The following is a 25152-nucleotide window of genomic DNA, read 5'->3' as shown; positions in this document are numbered from 1 at the left end:
TTGCTTCAGCCTGTCTTTTAGGCTTGTTTTTCTGTGCAGCCTATAACTGACATCCTGTTATACTTAGTAAGCTATATGAAAATAAAATGTATTGTTCTGTAAAAGGAGAACAATTGTTGGATCCCTTTGTTTTTTCCACTTTGCTGCTTCTGGAATACATTTTTTTTTATTTTTAGTGTTAAACTGAATTTTAATAGAGGTAAATGTCTGAYGTCTCCCATTGTCATGATGAGTTCATAGCGTATATCAAATTGCAACTTAGTAGTTCATATAGCAACAACTTYGTAAAATAAAAATTTAAATCCCTGCTCTTGTCTTCTAGCTCTTAACCTCTGGTTCCTACATCTGGATTTTAGCCTTAAGTGGATTGGTAAGTCTTACTGTTATAAAAATCATGTGTTGCTTAAAACACTCTGTTAGGTATGCTATCGGCACAGTATATTTGGACTCAAAAAGAATAGAAATTACAAAGTAACATTTTGTGTTGGTAAGTAKAAAGTTTTCCTCTTCAGCTTTTATATGTCTAAAGCACTGACTAGCTGGTGATAACTGACAGATTACAAAATTGGTAGTTAATATATTCTGGGTGCCACTATTCTCTGCCTGAAATTAATTTTGTTGCCATGGTTATAGCTGTACACTCACAATTATAAATCAGATTGTTGCGGAAATGGTAGAAATGTGTACCCTGGGTTGGGTTTGTTTTTTTGTTGGTTTGGTTTTTTTTTTTCAGTTTTCAGCAAGCCTCAAGCTTTGATTCCAAAACTCAGGTTTTAATAACTTTGCTGTGAGGATTTTTYATGCTTTGCTGTTCTCCTAGGAGATCTGTAGTGTAGCTGTTTCTCACAATGACAATGGCAGCCAGAGTACAAATCACGTTCTTCACAGCAGTCAGATAAGGGAGGTGTGGTCTTTTTCCTTTCTCACTCTGTTCTTAGTAGTAAGGCACTTAGTGCTGAAACAGATTGTACTAAATCTTTCAGATCTGTATCTTTTAGATATTTATAAGTTTCTTTTAAAATTTTACAAACTTAGAAATTAGGAGTTCAGACTCTGATTTCTGGGGTCAAAAGACTGTAACACTTTCAAACAGTGAGACTGCCGCCACTTCCAAGGGAGTTCATTATTAAGTTGATGAAGTCTTAAGAACTCAAATTATGTCCTTGCTGAATAGGACCTACTAATTTGAATTTGGGTTGAGCTCAGGGTGAAATGCTGCTGCAACTCAMTAGTTTGGTTTCTTACCATTTGCAGTGACTGTTACAAAGTATTCCGTGAGTTTACAGGATAACTAATAACWAGAGTGCCAGAACAGCAAACAGTGACGTCTGTTCATGATTTGATCTTGCTATAAATATTGGTGAAAGCAGTGCAACTAACAAACCAGATTCTATCTCCCCTGGAAATCAGCCCAAGCCTCTGTGCCCACCGAAGGATCTGTGACTTCCTCCAAACGCACTACCCTTCCTGTTACTCGGCTGGCTCTTTTAATAGCTCTTCCTTTCAAACAGGTGTTCATTAGAGAGGGAAGGAAAGGAAAGAAATGGAAAGGCATTTTAACTCCCTCTTTCCTGATGACAGAAGCTGTATGTATACTTGATTACATAGAAATATAAAGAATAGCTCAACTTTTTTTTATAACATATTATGCAGTTCTTATTTTAATTCCCTTCTATTGTAAACTTTAATTCTTCTATATAATGAAACTTTCTCAACCTTCTTAGTAATATTTGTTATAAATTAGTGGGTTTTTWAAAAATTTCAGGTTGACAGTATGTTTTACTTAGGTGTAAATCTATAGGATTAAATTGAGCTACTTCTGTATAACAGAAAGGCTAAAAAATCATTTCAAGCTTTTATATTGCTTTAGTCAGCATGAATTAAGTCATCATCAATGATGGTGTGTTTTCAGCCTCAATTTTTTGTAGTAAGTGCTGCAATTGACAAGAAATTCATGTTAGGAATTTCAGCCGTTGTTTGCCATGGCATATTTGCCACATTTCTGTGATTAATWAGTGTCTTTTTATCCTCTGTTAGAAATCATAATTTGGCATATTTTGAGAAAAATTGATATAGGAATAAAGTTTCCCAGTATATTAAATAATCTGAAGAAGGATGTGCAACACTATAAAGGTACCTTTTAGCACTACAAGTGTAGTGAGTTGATAACATATGTATACGTACAATTATGGAAATAGATTGTCAAATTAATGTTAAGTCAATCCGACAACCTTTATTATGTAATTCTTACTACTCTTGACATTTTTYTACCTTACTAGCTTAGTCTTTAGAGACTCAAATTTTCATGCATTTGTACATGAAGGATGAGTAAATGCACAAACACCAAGTTAGATAGGTGTGATGGACCTATCCAACAGTGCCTGCTGGACACTTCACTGAATTTTTAGCACTGAAGATCACTGAGGCACTCATATGAGTGTGTTACAATGCTGTTCTCTAGTTTAGCTTTTGTTGCACTTCTGTTTATGTGGAATATTAAAATGGATGGTGCTAGAACAATTTCTGAGCTGTCAGTTTCCASTTTGTCTTCAGTGTGTTCCTGGTTTAGGTTTATTTAAATTCTTAGACTATTTGAACATGATTCAGCAGGATCTCACTTTTCAGTAACATCCTTGCAAGTATCATTAGACTTTCTTGTGAATTCCAGGCAGGGTATAGAGCTACTGGGAATTGTACTGCCTTRAGTTCTTGTTTTCAGTGGTTTTGAGTGATGCCATCATTACAGAAATGAGTGTATGGCTCTGTGCAAGTAGACATTGTTGCCTGGTGTTAGGTCTGGTGCTTGGAATTTGAGATAATTTGTAGTTTTGATGGTGAATTKTTCTCAGTTGCAGGAATTACAGCTYGTGTTTTATTATTGGGATACAAAAGGTCTGCTGTTCCTGTCTTTGTGATAAGGTGTATCTTGCTARATCTAATTGTGAATCAGCACAGGAGTACACTCTTAAAGGCAGTTTTTTTTACCCCTCACGTGAAACTGGACAATCAGTTATGATTCTTTTTGTGTGTTATTTTCTGGTATGTTGTGTAAAACATGCTGCTTAAATACATGATGGTTATTTATAAGGAAGAGAGAATKTAAGAAGGAGGTTGTAAAGAAATTYGCAAATATGGTGTAAYCAGTAMTCTGTCATGTTCTKAYGATTGAGAAGACTAATTTAGTTTCTTGTGATTTATTTTGCCAGGAATATATGATGCCTGGTTCATACAGACCAGATTTGTTTCTTGATAGGAGTTTTTGGGGTTTGTGGCACAAAATTAGGAACCAAGCTAGAGATGCCCAAAATTATTTCAGTAGCTGTTTACAGAAGTTCTTCCATGTAGTGCATATCACTCAGTTTAATGAGGGTCTGAAATAGTTTCGTCACTAATTTTCTTTCTTTAAAACAGTCAAAACACCTTAGGAAGTGGTATTCCTCTTTAATTGGATGTATATTATTATATTACTATGTAACTTCTCTCCCTCTTTTTTTTTTCACCCCTTTAAAATCTCTTGGATTCCCACTTTTCATTTATCCTTGCTATACTCCTGTAGGATTGAAATTTGAGAGGCATGTCATAGCTACAGCACACCTGCCTAAAGAAATAAGCTCAGGTTAGTGACCAGTTTGGTGAYCAGCAGAAGACATGACCACTGAGGCATGCAGTTCCCTCCACTTTCTACAATAATGTCATCATCAGACAGATCATGTGCCWTGGGTTTTGGTAACTGTGTAGCTTAGAGTTGTGTTTCATAGCGGGAAGGTGTCTTTGAGGCCCTTTCTATGATTTTAGTTTTGTAGCTTTTCTTCTTATCTAGTGTTGTTTCTTTTATTTGTTTGCGAGATGATCGGCATTGCATAAAGTTCGAAATTTGGAACACATCAAAGTGTGGAGCTGCCTTGAATTTGTGTAGAGTTCAGTTAAAACCTTAGGAAACTGAAATTAAAAAGTTTCTAAAACCCTGCTTGACTTGCAGATTTCACTAAACCCAATGTGAGTTTTCTGCAAGTTACTGTGCTACACTGRAATTTGCTTTTTTCAGATTGTATGAGAAGTTGTATTTTTTGTGTTTAGATATTGGAAATACAAAATAAAATACAAATCCTGTAATTTCAGTCTTGTACTTTAACAGCCTAAGGTTAAAAAAGAAAGCTCAGACGGTGTTGAGTGTGTGGTTTTCATTTCAGTTCTGKTTTTTTGAGTGCATTAGTTATTACTCATAATTTTGAAGTGGCTAACATATTTTTAAACAGACTACAGATGCCTGTTATGAAATGCTCTCGAATGTACTTGGATTGCACTTTTGAGTTTTATGTGTTAAGAACTTTATCCATGCTTTCTGCTTGTTATTCATTCAGTTTTTGTATAGTGAATTTATGTCCTTTAAGATTGGTATTTATAGTATAAAATGTGATGCAGCTGAGGAGCAGAATAATTAAACCAGACTTTCATTGTTTTAGTTCATGTCTTAAAAATAGCATTATGTAGTTAACATCTGATCAGACCTAGGAATCATTGATTTTCTTGTTTTTGTTCTTCCCCTTTCACATCTTACTTAAGGGATTTTGAACAATTCATGCTGAGTTCTTCGTTGTTTTAAAAAACGTTTTGAAAGGAATGCAGAAGCATTTGTATTGTCCCAAAGTATAGTATTCACATTTTAAATATCATCCCTTCAACATACTTAAAATTAGTATTAAATATATGCTTTCTSAAAGAGAATCTTTGGTCAGAGTCTGATAATGTATGCAATTACCTCCGTGTTCATGTCCTGCCATGCATTGTCCTTCATCCTCCAGTTAGTCTGGATATTCTTCAGGCATTCACATTTAGTCTTGTGTAGGTCTTTAGTCAAAATATTGTATTTTTTGAACTCTTTGTAACTGTGATTGTAAGTGGATTCGGTAAATRTTAGTTAAATGTTGGATCTAGTTAATTTGTAAATATTTGACATTRGTGTTACAGTATAAATGTCAGTAGTATTGCTAATATCAGTGAGGCTACTCCTTATTAAAAACACTGCCTATGCTTAAATACTTAACTAAGCAAAACCGTGTGTTTTCTGTGCAACTGATAGAACTACCTACCCGAGAGCAAATACTCAGGAAGTTCACAGAATCACTGAGGGTARCATCTGGTCCTACCTCCCTGCTCAGGCAGGGCCACCCAGAGCRGCTTGTCCCAGGATTATATTCTGATGACTTTTGAGTATCTCCAGGGATGGAGACTGTACCACCTCCCTGGACAATCTGTGCTAGTTGTCAATTCACCTCATAGTGAAAAATTCTCAGTGAAAAATTCCCTCTTCAGAGGGATCTTCTCATGTTTTAGTTTGTGCCCATTGCCTCTGCTTCTTTCACTGAGAACCATTGAGAAAAGCCTGGTTTTGTCTTCTTCGATTTCCTTCAGACCCCTGGGTTTTCTCTTTCCTGGGACAAAGGGTCCCACCTCTTTCAGCCTCTCCTCATGTGAAAGATGCTCCARWCCTTTGATCATCTTTGCAGCCCTGCACTGGACTTGCTCCAGCAAGTCCATGTCTCCTTTGCCAGGAAGTGCAGAACTAACTCAGTACTCCAGCTGCAACCTCAGCAATGCATGGCTTGTGAAGTGCATAGCCTGAAACAAGAAATGGAAGAGCAATAGGAGAACAAAGCTTAGAAAATGAAAAAGAAACACTGTCTAAAAAGAAACACAAAACTTCAGGGCAAATGCAGATATCCACATGTACATACATATGTGTTGAATCCTCCCCAAATCTGTTGAGAAGTATTTGTGGACAATGCTCAGTGTTCAGCAGAGTGACTGTAAGGTGACTTAGTGTGAGATGGTGTCTCTATATTCTACTGACTGGATTGACTTMATGCCCTGTGGTGGGAACACCTTGCCCACATCAGGATGTAAACACCTGACAACAAAGTTACCAGCACTTATTCCTGCATCAGTTTGAGCTTCTGAGAAAACACGAGCTCGCTCATCTGGAATACAGGGGATGTTGGTGTGGAAGTGAGGTTGTAACTGTCTGGGGAGGAGGGAAATGCAGATATTGCTGACTTTGGAAGAAAGAGAAAGTAGTGAGAAAGGATAAGAAAAGCTAATAATGTGTTATAAGATACTGTGTCTTTCATATCTAAGGCTTCTAAGATCCTGTAGAAAAATGGATATTAGTTTTCAGTTTACATTTCGCTTCTAAGTTTCTCTCGTAGATCAGAGGAAGARTTTCTATGTCCAAAATATGGTCTGTTTGCTCAGCTAGGCCAACTGGTTTAGGAATTAGATTTTCTATCAACATTTGCTTTTTTGGCAGAAGTGTTACCATTTTTTTTCAGAGTGGGAATCCATGAGAGTAATTCAGCTGTGTGAGTACTTTGGGGGCATGTGCCAAGGATGACTTGCATCCTAAGAGTGCCCATTTGTCTCTGTTGACTATGAAACCAACTTTAAATAATCAGTTCATAACTAGGCTTTTAAATTACACATATATGTGTTGGGTCAGATTAATCAAATCCTGATCTTTTAATTAAAGAGACTTGGTTAACAATATGATAATGATCACCTACAGAATGCTGGCAGAGACCAAGGGAACCTATGCTTAGGACACAAGTACAAGTTAAGAATAGCTGTATTGTGCTGAAATGGCAGTACAGTCATGCTTGCAAATACACAATGTTTTTTAGCTGCTAATAATTCCATCTGACCAATGAAGCATTGAGGAACTCATTTCAAGGTGTCTGGAAAATTTATGAGCGAAATCAAGTGGAAACAAAATTGAAGAGAAATATTTTGGTATCATTATGATCTTATTTTCTCTCAAGGGTAACTATTGCAGAAGGCTGTTTATAGTATTTGTAGCAATTTCCAAAAAGGAAACTCAGACAGAATAATCTGTGACAATTGTAACAGAAGCTGAAACTACATGTGTAGTACTATTTGTTGGGTGGTTTTCACACAATCCCTCTTGGTTTGAGAAATGCTTTCTCTAATGAAGATAAATACAGATTCCTGACACAAGCTTCTACCCATGTTTTGATTCTAGTTGTATAGAATTCTGAACATACTAAGGATTAAGCAAATAAAATAGGTATAAAAATGTCACTTCACCTTACGAAAACTATTTGCTTTTCATTTGTTGGTACCTGAAAATAGCCCAGTTCTTGAGTACATATGATGAATTTATTTCAATTCTTCAGAACAAAATAATTGAGTATTTGCTGTCAAGTTCTGTTAGACAAAATAATTTTCAACATCATTTTCCACACCAGTCAGCCAACTTTTTTTCTGTTTGAATTGCTTTTTTGATGTTAATCAAGTAAAGTGAATTTAAATATTTAAATTTTCAATATTACTTCAGCTAGTAGTGGAGCATATGTGTCTTTGCCATGTGAAATATTGAAGAGCTTCCATGTTTGGTTTACCTAATGTAACAGAGAAACTACAGCTACTTCCTTTTTCTTAAAAATGTACAACTTTGGAAGGACATGAGGGAAGGGGAGGGGAAGTTGGGCTTTATACAKGGGCAGGAGGAGGTTAGGAAACTTCATCTGAAGAACCAGTAGTAAGCCAAGGTGTTAAGAAACTGAAAATATATAAGCACAGTTTTTTACTGCAGTGTTTCAGAGAGCTTCCAGCACACTCCATTTCCTCTGCTTAGCACTGTGCCATCACATACAATTGGGTTGGTGATGCTGTGACTAACTGAAAACAGCTATGATGCATCTTGTGTTACTGGCCAAAACCTCTCCATCCTAACAGTGTGAACATAACCACAACGTCTTTTTGTGGTGATTTTTGGAGGCTAAAATACAGTGGAGGTTCCTCTGTTTGGGGGAAGTAGCCCTTTAATCTGATGTACAGTGCTGAAGTTGGGACATAATAAGATCATCTTATCTTAATTGAATAAACAATGTTGCTTTGCTTTCTTAAACACTGGAAATTCACTCAGTGTCAGTAACAAAAACAGTGTAAAAAGTTGCTTTGTACTTTGTCAAAGCTTGTGTTTTTTAAAATGATATCTATCARGTTGTGCATATGAACCAGCTAAAGAGGAAGTTCTTTGGAAATACTTTACATTAAGATGAGAATATGACACTGAGCCAGACTGAATCACAAGACCTATTTTAACTCCAAATATCTCCATTCTGGGTTCATTGGAAATACGCAGATAGCTGTCTCACCCTCTCTGCGGGAAATTTATTGATAATTTGTTGCAACTGACCACAATGTTTCAAATTTGCTTATACTTCCATATAATAACTCTTCATTTTAATGCCTTCTGTACACTTTTAGTTTTATAAAGCCTTTTCTTCTGATTAAAGCTCAGAATGACTTGCTCTCTACAACTGCCTAAAAGGAGGTTGTAATGAGATGGGGGTCAATCTCTTTTTCCAAGTAAGACAAATGGAAATGTCCTTTAAGTTGTGTCAGGGAAGGCTAGATTGAATATTAGGAAAAATTACTCATTGAAAGATTTGTCRAGCACTGRAACAGGCTGCCCAGGGCAGAAAGAGATTGAGTCATCATCCCTGTAGGTTTTAAAAGACCTATAGATGTGTCACTTAAAAACATGGTTTAGTTTGGCAGTGCTGGGATTTCAAYTGGACTTGGTGATCTTAAAGGTCTTTTCCAACCTAAATGATTCTGTAAGAAATACAAGAAAGATACAAGAATGCTTTTACTGATGCAGCTGCTCGTTGGTGGTTGCAGTACACCTTATTTCTGAGACAAACAAGTTACAAAGTACTGACACCAAAGACATGCTGCTGTTATCTCATTGCTCTGTTTTCTATCTTGGGTTGATAAAAGAATGATTCTGTTTGTGGTTGATATGTTCAGACACRTGTCAAGATTTGTCATACGTTCGGGGAGAAGTAGATTTTCCTATGACCACTTGCTTTTTTTTTGTTCTTGTGACTTTTTGAACCCGTTCAAGATTTCTGAAAACATTAGACCTTTTCAAAGGTGGTAAGAGAGAGCAGAGATCATTACCTAGGAGGGACGTTTGCAAGAAGTGAGGGGATGCTGATGTGATGWTGGACTAAGTATTTTGAGTGGGACTTCTTTCCCTGCCTGGTTAAGCCCTGTACAATCATGTCTGCAGAATCCCTGCAGTGRAAGCAGAGTCCTGGTTCCTAATGTAATATTACCTACATCTACAACTAATGAGACAGAAGGAAGATAATGAGTAGGTTCTGGTTCTGCTTGTGCATTTTGCATCCAAGAAATTATCAGATTAAATGTATATGTAACACTTGCAATCTGGTTCAGTAATTCTTGATCCCCAAAAACCTGCTTTTTCAGTTACTGTACAATCTAGGTTTTCTTGAGTGAGGAGCCTGCCCATGTCAGTTCCTCAGGACCAGGGTGTTAGCCTCTGAGGGACCTTCTTGCTAGGTAGATACTTCAAATACTACATACCGAAAGCAGCTGAWTTGCTGAAGTGGTATGAATTTTCTTCCTCTTATTCTTTGCAGTTATATCTATATCTTAGTTTCCAGTTGATGTGCACAGGTTTTAGTCATGAGTTTACAGTCATCTGGGACATTTTCACTAGACCTGAGGAAAGAATATCTGAGGTCACAAGGAAGCTTCTGTTACTGTGCCCTGTCCAGTTAGGACCTTCCTTTGAACACAGAATTTTTTTACTAAAGACAGCCTTCGCTCTGAGGTGATTTTGGCCTTTATACCATTTACCTTCTTTCTCATAGCATGATTGAGCAACTGAAAAGATTAAGAGTAGTTTAAAACTGTTCTTTCTCGTTTTAGAATGGCAGCYTGTGCTTGGTGTTACATCCAATTCTCAGAGCAGCAATAAAAGGAAAATAGAATAAAACAAAAATCAGTGTTTTGCAAAGCAGTGCTTTTGATAGAAGTCTCACTACCTCATTGGATATTTAAAAATAACCTTATTAATAATCTGAAAAATGTCCACCCTCCCAAATAATGTTGCTTTTCCCTATASTGTCACCCTTTGTATACTCAGCAATACATTTAGTATGTTTATACAAATGTCAGTGAGATACAACAAATAGCCCCAAATAAATAAATACTTCAGATGTGGAGTTTCTACATTACTTCTAGCATAATTGCATTTTTGGGGTAAGTGTACAGATTTTTTGTGGTTCAGATCTCTTCCTGTTCATTTCACTGTGCTGTCACAGCATAATTCTTGTGGTATAACAGACAATAAAGAGTCCTGAATGCTGAAATGTGGCATGAAGCAGAAATGCAGATGGGCCTGATTTGGGGTCARGTGCTGAGGCTTCACAGTGGCATTCAAAATTATGGCTGAGTGATGACTGTGAATCCATTTATGGGGCACATGGAKTTCTGTTTCTCCAGCCGAATCTGAAATGAAATCAAGCCGCAAGGCAAGCACCAACACAGGGAATGTTTTTTTCTTATAGGTGGGAGAAGGCCTCACAAAAAAAGGCTTTTTCAGTATCACAGTTTTTAATGAATTTTTCAACTTTTTTTTTTCCTTCTTTATGGTAGATGSGATTCTTTTGGAATAAGTCTGTGCATAGTCTTAGTCTTAATTTCAATTCCTCTGGTTTACTTTTATTTTTACTTGAAGGAGAAACTTGGGTGGTGGGGACAGAAGCCTTAAGCAGGTTTGGGGTTTTTTGAAGGCGTATTTACASTGCTTCAGTGTCCTCAAGAGCAGTCTTAATCTTCTCAGGTCAGCATGCAGCATACCCTGAGCAGATCTTTTACTAGAAGTAAAAATTTTATTTTCATTTTGACCCGTTTTGAGAAAGGTCACTTAGCTTGGACTCAAATTCTGAAACAATCAAAAAACCCCAAACAACTTTATGAGTCACAGGCAGTGCACTACCCAGATTTTAAAAAGCAATAGTTTGTAGTTGTGGGGAAGTAAAAACCCCCTGATTGTTTTTTGATTCTTGACTGAGAACTGTGAGTAAATACAGTAAAAGTGCTTTAAAAACCAGAAAGACCAACWGTTACCTGCAGCCAAATTCAAAGTAAATTTGGTGTACTTAAGTTTTTTGGTTTTGAGGGCTTTTTTAACATTTCATTTTTTATTTTAGATTTCTGGGATTTGCTACAATAGCAGCATCTTAAAAGTTCATCGAATTCTTTGTGTACCCAGATGGGTAGCAAAGCTATTTTCTTGGACTCTTGAACCAGTCTTCTCRTCCTCGGAGCCAACAAATGAAGTTCGAGTGGGAATGGGAGCAACAGTTGACATCCAGAGGCAGCAGAGRATGGAGTTACTGGACCGTCAAATTATGATGTCTCAGGTTGCCCAACTGAGGCGGCAAAGACAGCARCAGGTATTGCTATTCATTCTCTAAGGATAATATTGCTATAAGAAATACACATTTTTGGTTCATAGATACTGTATGATTCCTGTTTCTTTAAAATAATGTATTTTTAAATTTTTCTCCATCMATCTTTCATACACTGTTGTACTGCTGATAGCCATTTAAGTGGTTTATATAGCTTTATATGTTTGAACTGCTTCACAAGATGTAAGCAGAATGTCAGACAATCCTGTGGAGATATCAGTACTCCTGTCATTCTGTCATTCTGTCACCAAAATTGAGGCTGCAAGGTAGAAAAGTGATTGCCATTGGTGATCTTTAATGAAGGCCATTTTGTAAAGTTAGGAAGTCAAAATGCTCCTGTCTTTTCTGAGTGTCTGTATGGCTAGCGTCCTTTTCAGAGAGACTGAAAATTATCTATAGAATTCCTTTGTAGGTGTATGGGTTATTTCTTAAGGGCAGAAATTAAATTGTCTAACTTAGAGAAGTAAACCACAGGGACATTCTGTTTGCCGTGTTTAATGTTCTTGGTTGATTTCCTTACTGGACAAAACAAAAGTATTTTTATTGTCTCTGTTTTATACAAACCAGCAAATGCAGACATTCTCAGACTTCATATTGTAGGGCAGTAAAACAAGGCAGATGGTGACTCAATTACTGTATCTTAGATGTGCTGCTTAGGTGTATATGTTATGAGTGGGCAACATGGGCCTTATGTTCCTCCATGAGAARTTGTATTGCTCATAATTTACTTACTGCCTAGCAATTTCAAGTCYTCACTGAGTTTTCTTTGCCTGAAGCACAGTTCTGTAGTGGTACATGAGTACTTCTTGTGTTTGGGATAGCGTAGTGCGAAGAGGTATCGCTGTTACCCTTAGTCCATTCCCAGAATWAGAGGTGTTATGGCATAAAGCTTTGACCCGCAGCTGGAGTGTGAATCTCGCCTTCCAGTCCCTGATAACATCATTCTGTTTTTCTTATTTCCTTTACATTTCAATATGATGAAATTGTTCCTCAAGCAGAAACTTCTAATCTGCTTTTCTCTATTCCCATTAAAATGATAGTCAGTTTTAACATAAGAACTGAACTAAAAATTACTCAATTCTTGACTGTTGCCATTGTGATAGAAAATGAATTGAAAGTGTATATTGGGCTACAAGCAGCTGGACGAGCCAGGTTTCTTCACATATGAGAAAGAAGCCATTTCCAGCTATGAAGGACAGTCTTTCTAATATATCTTTAATTGCAAAAAGTGGTAAATAAGTTCAGAACTGTAAATGATAAAAGACCAGTTGATAACATTTTCTTCTCATCTTGTCCTTTCCTTAGGCTATGAACAATGAAAGTGGAAAAATGTCTTTTCATGTTTGACTTCAAACAGAATTCTTTAAAAAGGCGGAGGGGTTTGACTAAAATGCAGGAACACTGTTTGAACATCAGTAAGATGCCTTCCTTTACAAGTTGCTGAAACACTTTCAAGTTACCTTCATGTTTAGCCTTTAACTTGAGCACAGCATTTAGTTAACTGGTAGTGCTAATCTGTGAAACCAGATCAGAAGACAGTGGGATCAATGCATGAATGTTTTATAGAGACTCTTCAGAAAAGGTGTGTCATGAAAGCTTTTGACCCACCTGGTGTTTTTTAAAGACTCCCTCACAGAATTTACTAGTCATCAAGTAAATTGCAAAGAACATGGCTCACAAATGTTGCTGTGTGGTGGTAAAAATGAAAACCAGAGTAATTTTGAACTCAAAATAATATTTGAAAAGTTGAAAACCTTTTTCTGGATTGCTGTATTTGGGCAATTCTTTTACCTTTAGAGATTTGTCAGGGTGTAGTTTGAAACAGTGGAATGGAACAGATCATGCTACAGATGAAAGGAATTTAGATCATAATTTTACTTGTGGATATGAAGCTGATGAAGAATGCAAATCAGTTTCTTGGACAGTTTTTTTGTGAAATTGAAAATAATAAAAGCTGTGAAGTACATCTCACTCATCAGGGCTTTGAATTATATTCATATATAATGTTGTGTGGATTTCTGAGGTCCCAATATGCTGTCTGTAGGTAGTGTGCCATAGGTGAGATAAATTAATATTTTCTCTCACACTTCCCGCTTTGCTTGGTGAGGAAAGTGACTTTTAACTTTCCTCTGTACACCATAGTGCAACAATTTTGATCAGCTGCCCCATGAAAAGGTGCTCTGTTTATTCCTCCCACTCCTTTACTCTTCAGTCCATCTGTTTGGGAAATGAGACCATGCAGTTTCCCTGGATGGCAGTAGCATTATGGAAGGAGAAGATCAGTGCTTTTAATGGGGCTCCATTGTCTGTGCAACGTGTCCAGACTCTCTTAAGGGAGGCCTTTTTTGTAGTAAGGTTATTCATCAAATCTTCACAAGAAGTTCTGATGAATGTGAGCCTGACAAGTTATGCAAACCAACACAAAAAAGTAAAAGTTTAAAAAGAAAACTAAAAAAAAAAAAAGAAAAAGGGTAAAGAAAAAAAGGGAAAAGATTTCTCAAAAGTTGTTCATAGTGTACTTCTGTGATACTGCAGTGTAAATGATTTTATCTTTTTTTTTTTTCTCTGCTGTTCACTAAGGCCATTTATCCAAAGCAGAATTCAGTTTGGATGCTTCCTACAGTAAAGAAAAAGCAAAGAACAATCACCCCAGAATTTCTTTGCTGACAATTCTTTGAGCTTTACCTTTCCCAGTTTTTCTCTAGCTGAAATATTGTGGTCTGGAGGAGCCTGAAGTGTGGAACTGTGTGCAAGTGCTGGGTTGTCAAACGCCCATGACTTCGATGAGTAGAYTGAGTGTGTAGTAGAATTTGAAAATAAACCCACCAAGTTCATTTCTTGATGTATCTCAATTTAGCTCTTAAGTATTCAGTGGCCCTGTGTCTGAGTATGTTGCCAGGAGCTGTTATGTTGACAGTTTCTCAGGGGAGTGTGGTTAAATGGTGACTGATTTTTGTGTTGGTATCTAGTTGCTGTGGATACAGCACTTAAACATGTGGTAGTGTTCATCTAGAAAACTTTCTAGATCTTRCTGATGTTCTTTGTTTCCTCCTGTAGATATTGCTGAGACATTATGATCTTGTCCCAAATGAATTACTTAGCATCACCTACATGCACCTTTAAAGGCAGAGAATAAAATGTATGTCATGTGATTTTATTCCCTCAAAAAATCCCAGCTTGCTATTTGTATTTATTGTATTCTGCTTTTAAAACTTCACTTYCCTAGTTCTTTTGTTTATCAGTTTTGTCTGTCTTATTTTGTAAATAGTTTGTCCTGTTTTTCTTTTTTTCCCATTATCTGATCTCCTGTTCCCCTCCATATCACTGCCACATTTTCATTCCCCACTGTGCCACTTTCCTCTCACATTTTCATTACCTCTTCACCTTCATCTCTTCTGTTTCTCATGCTTTGTATTTGCTCCTGTACAAAAATGCTTCTTCACTTTGGGAAAGTTCTGTTCCTTCATGTCTCACCACCAGTAGTCATTTGCTATTTTATCCTTTTGATACTACAGTATTGATARAACATTTGGTCTTTCTCTCCTGATGTTTCTATTTCTAGATCTTTTTCATTTCCTAGCATTTTTTTAAAGTTTCTTTTTCTGTAACCCAAATAAAACCCTTACGGGAAAAGGGAAGCAACTTCAGCATCTGTGCACGAGTGGAGATATCAGGGAGTCAACTTGACTTTCACTTCCCATTGAGAATCTTGGAGGGAGGCTGGCAGATAACCAAATTGTGATCAGATAAGGGAAGATTCCGTGCTTAGGTGGTATTGGCTACACTGATGTCAMTACGGATTGTTATGTGGAAGGTGGTGAGAAGTTGTATAAAGTTGGGCAGTGCCTTTTGTTGGCACTAGATAAAACTTCTTTGAGCACTCATCCCTGTGACCATTAAGGAGGGACAGTGAATCAATCTCAGTACCTTCATCTTGAAAAACTGGGTTTTGTAGCCACAGAGCATTTATTCCTTCATTCCTGCTGTCTCRGTTTTGAGACAATGTTTTCAGAGAAAAAACGTTAGAGAAAACGTTTCCTCTGAAATGAAAATAAATTTGATAATTTTTTCCCCCCACCAACAAGAAATAGATACTGGGCAAAAAAGTGAAGAGAAAAAAAAGCTAATTTATTTACACAGTGCCCACAGGACACAGATAAAAAGTAACGGTCAGATATTCAAAAGAAAACCCCGCCCCGCGGCGCCGACAAGATGGCGCCTCCCCCCTCGTCCACAGATACAGAGTAACGGTTAGATATTCAAAAACCCCCGCCACGCGGTGCCGACAAGATGGCGCCTCCCGTCCCCGGGGGAAAAAGAAACAAAAGAAAAAACAAACCACGTGGCCATTTCTGTAACAGTGGCAAAAAGAAAAAAAACCCAAGAAACCTGTACCACAGTCTTTTCTTCCCTGTGACGGGTCAGAGGACTCGGTGTGTTTCTGCTGCCAGCCCGGTTCCCTTCCGGAATTCCCGGACGAGATGGAGCTGCGCGGCTTTTTTTCTCCAGGCTGGAGAGGAATCGCAGGAGAGGCAGACGGGGGTCCGAGGAGAGCTGCCGAAGCTAACAGCTGAAACTGTAACAATGTAACTGCGCAGCACTCCGCGAGCAGAAGGACTCCCACAGCGAGAAAAAAAAGCTGAGCGAGAGCTGAGCTAAAAAGCCCGGAATCGTGGCAGCGCTGGCTTTTTAAACCGCCCGCGCTGYCTTTCCCAGCAGCCCACGCGGCTTCTTCCGGGTTACATTTAAAGATACAGAACATCTTTTGGGCGTATATGCCAACAGAAAAGGAATACAGARCAAAATTGGCACAAAAATCAACCCAAGACACCTGCTGAGTGTGTTAAAGACACCATATTGCCTTCTTCTTGGCTTCTCTTAAGTGTCTTGGATCAGGGAAGAGCTTCACCAGGTTGCTCCAGATTGCAGCAAGCCTACAGCCATAAATGAAAATCTTCATTTCATTACCTCCCTTTCTACCCTATTGTCCATCCTTTTAAKCTTATGTTGTCTTTTCCCTCCTGTCTTTTTGTTCTTCTCTTCCAGCTGCCATTAATTTTCACTGAGGCCAGGCTCAAAGATTCATACCACATGATATCTCATATGTGTATCTCATCTTCCTCATATATGAGATTCTACTTCTTGCAAAGGCCAGACTTCTAAAACAAAGGGATTTCCTCTAATTGTTCATTCATTAGATGTCTTTCTCCTGGGACACTGGAGAGAYGTTCTGTGGGTAGGCGCACTGAGTGTCTTTATTGTTATGGGAGCCTCATATCCTGAGCAATTTGCAAGTTTCATATTTTGTCAGCTAAGGAGTGTGAGACTAGATTGGTAATTTACCTTCTGGTTATATCTAAGCAACAAATTCCTGACCCTGGAAAAAAAATAGATTAATGGAGCAAAGATTTTCCTGGCTCAAGAATTCTTCCTCAGGAATGCTGTCCTCATTCATAATTGTAGAAAAATATCCCCCCCGTGAATATACTCCCAGGCAGTCCAGTTCTGCTTTCTCGAAGTTTAAGAACCACACCCGAGCATATTCTTTAGCTTTCCTACTGGCACAGAGGTAGGACTTCATTGAAGTCTTCTTGAATGACTTCACAAGTTTAAGTACCAGCAAGAAGTCCTTCAGACAGGTATTTTGAACCATGAAGACCTTCTGCAACCTTTATACACTGCTAGGTCCACAAAAACCTCAGCCATGACTTTGGATGGAAGCAGCTTTTCTGTTTTGTTCTGCATTGTCAGGAAGGAAACTACCAGACTGCTTTACCTGAATAAATGTGTGAGACTTCCAGCCAAGTGTCACACAGTCTTTTTCTCTAACTAGGTTTCCATTGCAATCAGTCTGTGTTATCTAAGGCTTCTTTGGGGTTTTGTGACATAATTGTATAGAAACTGCCTTTAGCAACCTTTCCATGAACTCCAAAGACAATGATATGGTAGTGTACCAAAAGTGTACTAATAGCATAAAAAAGCTTTTGTGCCCAGCCTCCTGGGATGTGTGTGCACAGGATTTGACATCATATCTTTAAACAACTGTGTTAACCAGTGAGTGATTCACAGACTCATTTCAGTCCATGAATGAAGCTTGTATGCTGCAGCAATAATCACTGTGGCTAAATTTAGACTCAGTATTTCATTACTCTTCCCTTCTTCTGCATGCCAATGTATATGTGTGGATAGACCCCACACCTTTTTAGAAATTAATTTGGAATTAATAACAGACAACTTCCATTTTTTGTAGAGAAAACAGTATGTTTTCCTTCAGGTCTTGAAGGTCTTGAAACCTCCTTTGGTTTGTTTGCACTCTTCTGGCATTTTCAAGCCRTGGTCATTCTCTGTAATTGTTTAATAATGTTTTCTTTGTGTTGAGGATAAACCTGGATTTATTTCAAGAGGTTATTGGGTGTAAAAACCGTGTATGCTACTGATGTTGACACACCTGAACTCTGGTTTTTAACTGTTTCATTTCAATAATCTATTTGCAGCAACTRATAACCCACTGCTATTTAGACATTCTTGGATTATTTTGCTGAATAACTTCTTTCATGGATTTTAGGTGTGAAATTAAAAATGTTTTATTTCCAGGGTCCCGATCCAAGTAAGGAATAATTTATGACTATTTCCTCTACAGACTACCACAGAAACTTTGGATTTCTGTCTTTTTTATGGAAGTTGTCAATTCCACAAGCTGAAAGACACCAGAGCAAACAGACACTAGTACAACTAGAATAAGTTGAGTGTGTCTCATTAAGAGCCAGCTATCWCAATCATAGGATTGACTTTCTCTAACTCCTACCCATTGGTAGCACCCTCCTCACGCATTGAACARTCCTTTTTTCTCTTGGACTGGAATTATGAAATTCTCTTTCTGTCTGACTTAGCTTTTGAGCATTTGAATTTCATTTAATATTTGTAATCAGCATCCCTAGAGAAGCAGTGCTTGGACAACTTTCTAAAGCAAAGCAATGTTTTATTTCAAAGMAAATAAATTGTTTGAGAAATAGAGTATGTTTACTCTCCTGTGTCTATACTCCCCTTCGTCAGGCAATTTAACTTGAGGCAATTTCTTATAAAAAATCTAACGGCATTTCCAGAGTATTTAATTCACTGTTGTCTAATCCAGTCCTGTTAACAAAAGACAAAGCTTTTAGCTCTACCTGTCCCTTCATTTCTAGTGAATATGGGGCACATAGGGGATCCATTTTGGGGTCAAYCAATTATTGGGTTCTAGGGCTGCTTCTGTTGTCCCTCCACTCTGCACTGAGAGAGTCTTGACATGCCATTTCTTCTTCTAGAGTGCCGTTTTCTGTGGTATGTAGTAAAAAAAGAAGCCTGTGGTTCAGATAGCAAGCATTCCTCCTTAATATTCAGGTTTTCTGGTTTGAACTCTGATACTTGCACATAACGACTGYGAGCTGGTTCCACCCCTAGTTCCTTGATGTGCTGCTGTGGTGGCTTAAGCCCAGCCAGCAACTAAGCACCACACAGCCACTGTCACCTCCCCCTGCCACCCTGGTGGAGCGGCAAGGAGAGTCAAAACTAGGTTGAGATAAGCACAGTGTAATAATTGAAACAAAGTAAAATGTTGCAGTAGTAGTAGTAGTAGTAGTAATAATAATAGTAATAATAGCAATAAAAATAAATTGAAAAAAACAAACAAGTGATGCACAATACAATTGCTCACCACCCACTGACAGAGACCAGACCACTGACCCTAACTTGACTCAGCTCTCCTTTTGCTTAACACCCACAGTTCATACACTGAGCATGCTGTTCTGTGGTGTGGAATGTYCTTTTGTCCAGTTCAGGTCGCCTGTCCCATATGCAACCACACAGCTTTTTTTTTTGTGTACCTCCTCCCTGGCAGAGCATGAGACACACACACAAAAAATTGTCCTTGACTTAAGATAAATACAGCTTAGCAAACCCCAAAATATCAGTGTGTTACCAACATTATACTGAATCCAAAACACAGTCCTGTACCAGCTGCTGAGGAAAAATGAACTCTATTCCAGCACCTTAAGAGGTGCCATAGATGCAGAAGTTTCACCAAATTGTTGCATATGACACCTTGTATATTGACTTTGAGATGTCAACAAATGGAAGCTACTYCTATTTGCAGCCTAAGACAGAACTTGAACCTTCACATCCCAGAATGGGATGCTGATCTGTTTTTCACCCTTTGTCATCACAGACTGGCCTTTTATRTACTAAGGCATGTGTTTATGTAGTATTTTGGAGAATTTGGGTTTGAATTTCGTTTGTACCCAGAGTTTGTTATCTCAGCTTGTCAAATCAAAACTATTTTAGAACTCTATGTCTCACTTTTATTCCTTATTACTGTTTGAAAAGGGTTTTGCACAGGAGGTGAGTGAAGAATTATCGTGCTTTAATACCCATTCAGTGCCACCAGTCCACATCCAAAGAGCCATGTGGTAAGGATTAGAACTGACTCTGTTTTGTGCAAAATGTCTTAAACAGACCTAAAGTTATTTCAAATACAGACTCCAAGTTCATGCTGGTGGAYGTGCCTTCAGCATTTGGAGCACTGGACACCCCCAGTGTCATGCCAGGGCTGAAATCTCTTCCATTGTCTCTCAGGCAGCTTCAGAAGCCAGATTTAGGTGTTCCTTCTAGATTTGAAAGGAAATAGCTGATCAGGCTTCAGAAAAGACCACATGTGGATTTCTGAATTTCTGTGACACATGAGCTCCTCAGGGACAATGCAGGCATCAAAGTTCAGGATGCAGAAACTAAGAGCTGGAGACAGGGCCTTTTGGCTGAATAGACTTGTCTGTAGGATACATTTCCAGAGAAATCAGAATATCGTTAGAATTGTTGGAGTACTTTACTTGGTGAAAAATTCTTTCCACCGTTAAGAACAATGCTTAGAACACTAATACTGTTACATTTCTACCCCCTTTCAAAAGAGGGAAGTTATTAAAGTAAGACAAAAACAAAACACCAAAAAGGTCTCCCCAAACAACCAGAAAAACAGAAGAGTTTTTTCCTCACACAAAGAGGCAGGCTAGACATTTGAGTAAGAGTACTGGAAATTTCACCATTTTTATATCTTATGCAATGTTCAGGGCAGCAGATATCATGTTATCCAAGGCTGTGCTTTTTTTTTTTTTTTTATCATCAGTATGTGGATTTTGGAGTCAATACATTGTTGAAAAATCTATGTCAGAAAAGCAAGTCAATGTTTCTTGCTTTCAGTGTATTTTTAATGAAGCTTTATATGAAGTAAGGCAGTATTTATGTCTTTATCAAGTAAAAGCTCCTATACAGAGTGGAATATTTTACAAATGTTACTTTAAAAGGTGAAATGCAAAGCAATTTCCTTTTTTTTTTTTCTTTCGCTGTGGTTGCTTTGTTAAAAAAAAGGTGAACAGGGCAGATATCAGGAGGTGCTTCCTGTTTGTGCWAACAGATGACAAGTTGGCATTAACCAGCTAGAGAAGATAACATTATCGAAATATCTTAACCACATGTATCACTTTMAAAAACATTTTTATAAAGCCTTTTCTTTCATATATTTTTAAATTAATCTAATTAAAATATGTGCATATCTGAAAGCTACATAATTGGATATTTGTTAATTGTCCATAATAAAACACTTTTATTTGTCAAGCTTTGGATAAGAAGTGCTTTTACAAACTATGCCATGGCAGGTATGTACGTGGGAAACAGGTTGAGCTGTTCTTCAAAACAGAAAGGAAGGAGACTATCTGAAAAGAAATGGCATAACTAGAGTTTAGCAGGCTGTACAAAGATATTTGGTAGCTCTAACTATTTCTTCCTTACTCTGTAGAAAAGGAGCATGTTTCTTTCTTGTAAGCAGAATTGTTCCAGGCACCATTAAAGGAAAAAAAAAACAACCCAAATTTAAAAAAAAAAAAAATCAAGGATGTGACCTCAGAAGGCACAGCTTCTGTACGTCAAGTCTTGGCAGTTATCCAAAAGCAGATCACCAATATGGCATTTCCTTACAACCTTTTCTGTGACCAAGAGCTGCTATTCTCCCACTCCCTTCATCCAGTCCATTCTTAAGTCTCATTCTTTGGTCATCTCAATTTGTGACGACTTTGTTGTCTTCCTGTAACGGAAGTTCCGACATCACCAGTGTTCTCCTTCCACTTCCAATAGTGATTTATTAGAGACCAGTAAAATTATTTCCTTGGTATGTTTGTCTCCTATCAGGCAGTAACAAAGAACTTACTATAAACTGATTCACTGAGTTTGTGCTACTAAACCAAAGAAAGCTTCTGAGTTTTTTTATAGTTAAAAAATTACAGCATAGATTTAAAGGAGGGAGAAAAGGTTATAGGCCTTTCTTAGGTGGACCTTGTCACCCTTCCATTCAAATAATTAATGAAGCAGTGCTTTTGTCTTTTTCCTGATGACATCTTGATGACTAAGTTGTGAACAGAAATAAGGGCCCAGGCACCAAATTGTGAATTGTAGTCTGTAGAATTTTTCAGTCCTTCTCATTCTCTAGCAGTACACCTGCACTAGCTGCTCCCCAACACCAAAGATCAGGACCAAGAAAAATGCTACCTGAAATAATCTCAGTGCAAGATATCCCAAAATATGTCAGTTGTGGAATCTGGCTCTGATGTAAGAAGGCTGGATGAGCTGGAGGATGCATCCTCCTTACGTTGCCCCAGGTCATGTTAAGTCCCAGCCCCCAAACCATGTAGTGTTAAACTTGATTCTTTTTATAACAAACTGTGAACCAGAATCACAGAAGAACTGCTGGATTTCACTAAATGGATTAGACTGGCAGTCACTGAACGTGCTGCTTGGGAAAGGTGTTTACATGCTGGATCCTTGAGCATCCCCACTGCTTAATTGTTTTGGACCACTCCAGAGAGCTCTGTTAACTGAGACAAGGTTCCTGTGGAGAGTGAGGAGATTGCTGTGAGCTCCTCTGTGATGTTGGGCGCTGGTGCTGAGGGTGAARTGTAATGTGAAATGCTTAAATATGGTTTGCTGATTCCCCAGTAGGGAGTCTCAGATGGTTTAGAAGCAACACTTAAATAAGTTCATCAGACTGGATATCTTCATGTGAAATCTTCSTGACTTCTCACAAGTGTGTTAGCACAACGTAAAACCACTGCAGTACAGAAATGATCATAAAATTATGAAGAGGAGGTCTGCAAAATAATTTCTCTGAGGCGAGAAGGAATATCAGCCTGGAAATTGCCTGTGCATTTTTTTTAACTGGAATTTGTGATACTTAAAGTAAAATATTTGGTGTTTGATTTGGCTCAATTTAAAACAGATCTTCCTGAATTTATGCTGTGATAATTAAGGTTGTCTGAAAGCCTTTGCATAGTCACCATACATATTGTAAATCCATCRCCTTGATCTCATCTTCTGTGGATTTAAGACATTAGCTGCACTTCCCAGTTTTTTTTCACCTTTTTGAGATTCGCCACTGTCACGATCCGCTCAACCCAAGYAGAACATTACCAGTCCCATAGTTCCTGCCGCAGTTCCTTGAATCCCTGCTCTTTTGAGCCTGAACTTGTGTGTGTGTGTTATCTAATTAGAGGCAAGACTGTGAAGGGAAACCATTTTCTTGCAATTAAGATAAAGTATTCTAATGCATCTGATTTTGGAGCAGYTTAAAGTAATACACAGATGAGAAGTGGCCCATAATGTTGGGATGAATCTTAACCAGATGATACACCATTAAATGTTGGGTATTCCTCCCTCATTAATATAGTGAAGAGCTGGAAGATTGTGTTTGTCACAATTYCCAAAGGTAATTGAAACACTCTATTTTCATCTAATTTGTCTAGTCTGTTTTTTCTGGGAAGGGGTTAGTGGTCTTCATGTGGAACTCTTCTGAATGCTTAAGTCAACATCTGTAGTTTATCATGGTATCTGCTGTAAACCTTCAGAACTCAAYAGTTGTATTTGTAAGGAAACTGCATTCTTACTGAAAGTAATRAATTCTATATATGTTAAAGCAAACTGTATTGTAAGCTTAAGGTAAGGAAGTAGACAAGTCTCTCTAGGGTGGCAGAGCACAGGACAGSGGGGATGGAAAGCCAGACTGGAACAGGCAGCTCAGTACTGAAGCTCAGAGCACTGCTGGAAAGGTGCATTTATTTTGGTCCTCAGATACACTATAATAAAGGTAAATTAATGTTTSTTGTAGATTTTAGACTTGATAGACATTATTCTGTATGACTTACCATGTTTCAAAGGAATGTGTCACAGTCCTGTTAGTATTTTTACCAATGCGGTGTGAATGACGAGTGGCAGCATTACTTTCTTCTCCTCAAGTTATCTCTAAACAATAAAAACAGCTAAAGCAGCATTAGTGTAGTGTTCTTGCTGAACTACAGAGCTTAGTAGATTGTRAGAAATTCAAAGTTCATTGATTAAAACTCAGTATAATTCTGAATGACTCAATATAAATCTGGGAAATTATAGGTGGGGAAGTACAGGATGTGATTTCCCAAGACCACAAGGTAATGCAGTGGTCTCAGTAGATCTGAGATCCCTCTTTTTCCTCAGGCTTACGCGCCAAACCAGTTCTCCTTTTTACTACACTGCACTGTTCGACTGACAGAAGATGTACACAGAATCCTTTGGTCAAAACATCATGAATGTTAAGCAAATGTTTTATACAGTATGGGAAATGTAGGCACAAWTTTTTTTTAATTCAAATTCACTAAGAGTGGAAGCTATGTCTTGAGAATGGGGGATGGCTTCTGGCTATTTCACTTCTTCACAGGGAAAATATACAGTATGGAAGGGACTGGAGCCTTTCTCAAGCTGATATTTCAAATCTCATGACTCTTCAAATGCCGTTTTTAAGTGTGCAATTGTACTGCCCCCTGTGGTGTCTGGGCTGGTTGGATCTCCTCTGGAGAGCAAGGAGGGAAACAAAGGAAAGGGCAGGAATGCTAAATATTTTTTTTTGTGGTCTGGGACCATGTTTAGCTGTTGCTGATCTGATTGAGCAGAAGGGGTTTAATGCTCTAAGCGTACATAAAGGCAGGAAGAGCACTCTGTGAGAGAAGAAAAGAAAAAACTCTCATAAGAGGAAGGCCTTCTGAGAAACAATGTTATAGAACTAAAATAGAGCAACTAGAGGAAGGAAGGCCCTGTCCTATATATACACAGAGGGAGGGGGATCTTCTCCATAGTAACGGGGAGAGCAGGGGAGGAGGAAGAGGACAACATAAACTGCAAAAGATGTTTCAACAAACTGTAAAGAAAGGAGAGATTTGGAGGTTACTCTTACCTGTTCAATGGATCTGTGTTTTTTGTATGATMCAAAATCCCTTCAAAACTGTTCATGCTAATGAAATGGGGATTCATTATTTCCAGACAGTTATGAATCTTGTACTTTAGTATTTCTGCTTTATTTTCTAAATGTCTTACTACTACAAGAGTTGAAGCTTTGTTGTTAAGAGAAAGTTTCAGTTCTGTGATTCACACTGTACCTCTGTTACTGCTGGTATTTGCATTATTACCATGYAGTTACAAGATGTTTTGGCACTGGAACATGGCCAGATTCTGCAATAACATTTAATACACAGAAGTCAGGTAAATGTGGTGTGTCTGTAGGTCACACTGGTGTCACAGAAGTAGTCACTTGCATGGAAAATCCCAGGTGTCCTGAAAGGTTGGGTTTGTTCTGAGTTTCCTGATGTGATTTMGCTTTGAGAAGCCCCTTTTGGTTTCTTCCCTTGCTTATTTCTTGCACTCTTTCTTCCCTTATTTATTTCTTGCACTCTAACACTTCGTTTAACTCCAGTAGCAGTCTTGCAAAGCACTTGCAGGATCTGCTGTTGCACCACTGGCCAGG

The 25152-nt window shown here is 38.0% G+C and overlaps 1 protein-coding gene across 1 annotated transcript in view; it reads left to right on the top strand.

Annotated features, from left to right (window-relative positions):
• UBAC2 (UBA domain containing 2) overlaps positions 1-25152 on the top strand; it is an 88803-nt gene that overhangs the window by 59064 nt on the left and 4587 nt on the right. Inside the window, exons 6-7 of the mRNA XM_057366184.1 lie at positions 323-370; positions 11049-11294. Coding sequence (XP_057222167.1) covers positions 323-370; positions 11049-11294 — 294 coding nt within the window. The remainder of the gene's footprint in view (positions 1-322; positions 371-11048; positions 11295-25152) is intronic.

This window comes from Malurus melanocephalus, unplaced genomic scaffold, assembly GCF_030028575.1.
Source record: "Malurus melanocephalus ecotype Western Australia unplaced genomic scaffold, MMel_1.1 scaffold_61, whole genome shotgun sequence".
NCBI classification, from domain to species: domain Eukaryota; kingdom Metazoa; phylum Chordata; class Aves; order Passeriformes; family Maluridae; genus Malurus; species Malurus melanocephalus.
Note: the sequence above shows the minus strand (reverse complement) of the source record. Positions and strands in the feature narration are given on the sequence as shown.